This window comes from Haliotis cracherodii, unplaced genomic scaffold (genome assembly GCF_022045235.1).
Source record: "Haliotis cracherodii isolate W230 unplaced genomic scaffold, xgHalCrac1.p SCAF_7, whole genome shotgun sequence".
NCBI classification, from domain to species: domain Eukaryota; kingdom Metazoa; phylum Mollusca; class Gastropoda; order Lepetellida; family Haliotidae; genus Haliotis; species Haliotis cracherodii.
This window is the reverse complement of record NW_027266330.1, coordinates 55,736,261-55,740,981: the sequence shown is the minus strand read 5'-3', so window position 1 is coordinate 55,740,981 and position 4,721 is coordinate 55,736,261. Positions and strand designations below refer to the sequence as shown.

General features: G+C 42.5%; 1 protein-coding gene across 1 annotated transcript; it reads right to left on the bottom strand.

Moving 5' to 3' along the window:
• Positions 1-1,326: 1,326 nt before the first annotated feature.
• Positions 1,327-3,521, bottom strand: LOC139447948 (uncharacterized). The gene has a single exon (XM_071229451.1). It carries the CDS (start codon positions 3,413-3,415, stop codon positions 1,583-1,585), a length of 1,833 nt encoding a protein of 610 aa, XP_071085552.1. The 5' UTR covers positions 3,416-3,521; the 3' UTR covers positions 1,327-1,582.
• Positions 3,522-4,721: the final 1,200 nt, after the last annotated feature.

The following is a 4,721-nucleotide window of genomic DNA, read 5'->3' as shown; positions in this document are numbered from 1 at the left end:
CACACACTGGAGATGTTATTGTCTTTTCCAATAATGTAATGAATACTTCAAAAAGTGTGATATCTGGTATGATTTGATGATTAAAAGTACATAATAAACCTATCCTGTAAATTCCTCAAAATGTGTGTTGACTTTTTTTGTGGCCGTTTTGACTTTTGAGGTTTCACATGAGCCCGTTTGGTCTCCAGCCCACTATATTATTTTATTTAGGGTAGCGTCCATGATTCTATCTATCTTTAATGAAAGGTAAACAGGTTACTATTGCTTGACTAACCAACCTTGACTGGTATAAGCTGTCTGACAAATGGGATGTCTGAAAATTGGGAGGTTACCCTTTGAAAAGTATTTCAGATACGTCACAGCCTGTCAGCTTGTGGGAGGAAAGGCCAAAGTGACGCAGGGCATAGACTTGCACCAGGGGAGGTTGACAAAGCATCGTACGAGTTCCAAGCTCCAAGGGAAATTATATAAGAACAAATATATACATGAAGTACTTCCATGACGTAAGGTGAAATTGTGTACCTCTGTATACTAAACTGTGTCAACTAAAGTTCGTTTCTAGGCGTCAATAGCGGTAATCTGACCGTGGTTGCTGTTAATAACGGTGAGTTGTGCGATCTTCCGATCGCTTCACACACGATTTCGCCGAAATTAATTAAAACAATATTAAAAGGAATTTTGAATAAAATTAATGAAATAAGTTACAAACATAAGTCCAGATATACAAAGAACACTTTTTATAGCCAGACAGTGTAATTACATGAATAATTTGCGTACTTCAGTATGGATTTGTTGACATGGTATTTCCGGTGTTACGTGCTCACGGTAATGTCTTTCCATGGGGGAAAAACATCAAAACTCATTAATTCGTGTATAATGCGCATCCCCTTCTACACAGCTGTGTTTTTTGGAAAAAAAAGTGCGCACTATACTCAAGAAAATACGGTACTATTTCCTGCAAAATATTAACATAATGAACGGTCATTTCTTAAATGAAAGTATATGTCGAAAACGTGAATGGAAAGTTAATGTTCATAAAAGCCTAGATATTTCAGATAGTTTAAAGCCATTTTGTATCTGTATATCAATGTATGACAATCAACAATCGTTAACGTACCTTCATTTCAGAACTTCCAGTTGTTAACGCATCATGTTCATTCTTTTGTACAAAAGATCTGCTCGTTAGACAAGAAGTCACATGACTTTGTGGTAGACCCGCTCAAAGTTATGATCACCTCTATATTAACACGCATATATCTCAGGGTGACAATAATTATGAACATCGGTGTAAATCAGTGCAACGTGAATAATTTTCATGAGTTTACAAGAGTTGTAACGAACAGTTTCAAATGTTTTGTGCATTAAAGATATTGGGAGTATCAAGAGTCACGCGCGCTGCAATGTGGTAAACCAGTTCTGTATTTTCGTATAAGGATGAACATTGGCCTGCAACTATGTTATGTACATTCCTGCCTTTCTAATAATGTTCACCGCAATAAGGAATTAACATTATGAGTAGGAAGCCTGTTTGAGGCTAGCATTATTTTCATATTGCTACTGATTAAACACTCAGTGGAATAGTTCACGCACTATTAATGTCCAGCCTTACATCCGGGCTTTGGGAGAGATGGTCCGACTGACACCGTCTGTGGAGAAGGAAAGACGTCCCCGACATTGTTGTCCAACCGTCCATCACGTGCTTCGGTCCCTCCTTGTCTGTCGTGACACTGTCGGCGTCGTCGAAACCGTCTCTGACGTACATGGAGCGAAAGGTAGCAAAGGGGTGACTGATGGTGTCGCCTTCATAGTGCGTGTTACTCACGTGAAGCTCCGTCCTTTCAACCAGGGAAGATAATTCTAACGTTGCTCTCCCACCGTCCATGTAGGTCACGTCAAATGTCAAGGTCTCCGGGTTGATCAGAACGGCCCTTATTGGCGCTGATGGTCTGAAATCTTCAGCGTTTGTTTGACCAATGATGACAGAACTTCCAAAAGGAATCCAGTCTACTGCTAGGGGAACGATTGGGAGAAGGCGAACATTCCCATCCTGGTACATCACGAACACTTGGCTCCATGTATTGTTCCAGGGCACGGAGTAGGAAATCCGGAAATAATCAACGTTATTCCATGTTTGACCCGTCGTTGACAGCTTGATGTTCATAGTCTCTGGCGCTCGCCACCAGAAGTCGATTTCGATTCCTTCAATAATAACCTCATCGTTCTGAAACATTTTGAATACTTTATCCGGACCCATGTATCGTCGCTCCATTTGGAAATCTTCAACGACGATGCCACTACTTTGAGAAGAGGAGATCTTTAAGATCACCTCATTGTCGCCACTCTCCGTCCAGGTAAAGTCTTTGATGTTCCACGTGTGATAAGGGGACACTGCAGTAAACTTCACGATCGGTTCTTTAATAAAGGTATCGGCTCTTCCTTTGTAAAACACCGACACGTCCGCTGGGCTGGTCAGACCATTAAGTTTAAGGTCAATCCTCGAACCAATTTCTGAATCAATATATCCTTGAGATCGTCCCTTCAGCTTGAAGACGACACCAAACTGAAAAGGTGTGCTGATACCCTCAGACACGCTGTCGCTGAGACCAAACGTGGCACCGTTGGACACAAATGGTGTCGAATGAAGAAGCTGATCCAAGGCTACATTTCGGAACAACCAGTAGTTGGGTCGAAGGAATGGACAGTTGGAAGTATCCTCCGTCCTGGAATTCAGAAAGGAATGATATGATGGTAACATTGCTGTGACCGTGTATGCGGACACGGTGTTGTGAAAGACAGGAATATCTATGTTATCCTCTTCGGCGCAGGTGGTTGGGTAGCTTCGTTGTAACATATATCCGTCGGAAACTTGCTCTCGCATCTGACTCTTCAATAAGTAGCTCTCCTGCTGGCATGGGAGTTTACAGGAAAATGTCTGCGAGTTAGATGTAATTGACGAATCTTCAACATCGACCAACACATTATCCACCTCAACACCATACGTATCCGATCGCATCACCTTCAGTCGGATTCTATGTATGCCGCTGTTGAGAAGAACAGGAGCACCAATTTGTCCTGATTGTTTGAAATTATTCCAGAAAGCACCTCCTCCATACTGCACGACAGACGTGAATTTTCCTAGATACACTTTCCCTATAGATATGCTGATGTCGTCAAAGTCACCATCGTTAGAATAACCCACTGATTTTACCGTCACATAAGTTTGCTGCATCAAGCAGAAAGGAAAGGACATAGTGTCACCTTCTCGAAGGTATACAGCTTTCAAGCCTGAAGCTCCATCACGATGGTGTGTAGGGTGATGTCCCCGTGATGTCTCTGCCTCAATCGTCATCACCGTCGCCGATGACGTTACCGACAGCAACGAGAATGTAACAAACGCCGCATACATCGTTGGCATGAGCAGCGCCTTCACATAGGTGTACTACAAGGGTTGATATTACGCCTTATTTTCTCCACGTTTATATCCAGATGAAACGGGTCCTAGCTATTGTTAGTAGGGTGTAGTTACACATCTCTTAGCGCTGATATCGTACATAAAAGCGTCTGTACTTAAGCCCAACCCAACGACTCATTCATTTGTAATCATAAACAAATAAGAACTGTCGAGGTTGAGCCAATTTGCCGATGTCCCGCTGCTATGTCCTTTAGACTATGAATATTACATTCAATTTCTATATATATATAGTATTAGAACTACCAATTTGAAAGCCTCGGTTGGCTAACCACATTACACTGCATTTAACAGATATTTCTAAGGGTAGAACACTCAAGTGCAAATAGAGGCCTCAAAACAGCTAGCGACTGACATGAAGACTTTGTCTTCCCATGTGTCTGGTGGAGATACTGCGATAGCTGTCAACAACATTTCAGCAAGCTGTTCACTCAAATGTAACGAACTATAGTGTGATAATGTGTTTTACTCTTTGCACAAAGATAACATATCTAGTTTCTTAAAGGGGAAATGGGGACTCAGCCATGCTTTGTAATGGATATTTTAAAAGTATGCTTTTAAGTCTAAGTAAGACGAAACGATACGTTACTGATGGCTAAAGTGAACAAATAACCCCTTTTAACGAGAAATTATCTAACCCAACATCTTTCTATAGGTCATACATATCTAAGTGGTAGCTGGTGTCACGGTGATGCTTGACCGGTCATCAGGTTCCTGTCCCTTGTAGGAGATGTGTGGTCTCATGTTTGATCACCTGTTGGGATGACGTGTGGTCTCATGTTTGATCACCTGTTGGGATGACGTGTGGTCTCATGTTTGATCACCTGTTGGGATGACGTGTGGTCTCATGTTTGATCACCTGTTGGGATGAGGTGTGGTCCCATGTTTGATCACCTGTTGGGATGAGGTGTGGTCTCATGTTTGATCACCTGTCGGGATGACGTGTGGTCTCATGTTTGATCACCTGTTTGGATGACGTGTGGTTTTGTGTGTGATCACCTGTTGGGATGACGTGTGGTCTCATGTTTGATCACCTGTTGGGATGACGTGTGGTTTTGTGTGTGATCATCTGTTGAGATGACGTGTGGTCTCATGTTTGATCACCTGTTGGGATGACGTGTGGTTTTGTGTGTGATCACCTGTTGGGATGACGTGTGGTCATGTGCGTGATCGCCTGTTGGGATGACGTGTGGTCTCATGTTTGATCACCTGTTGGGATGCCGTGTGGTCTTGTGTGTGATAACATGTTGGG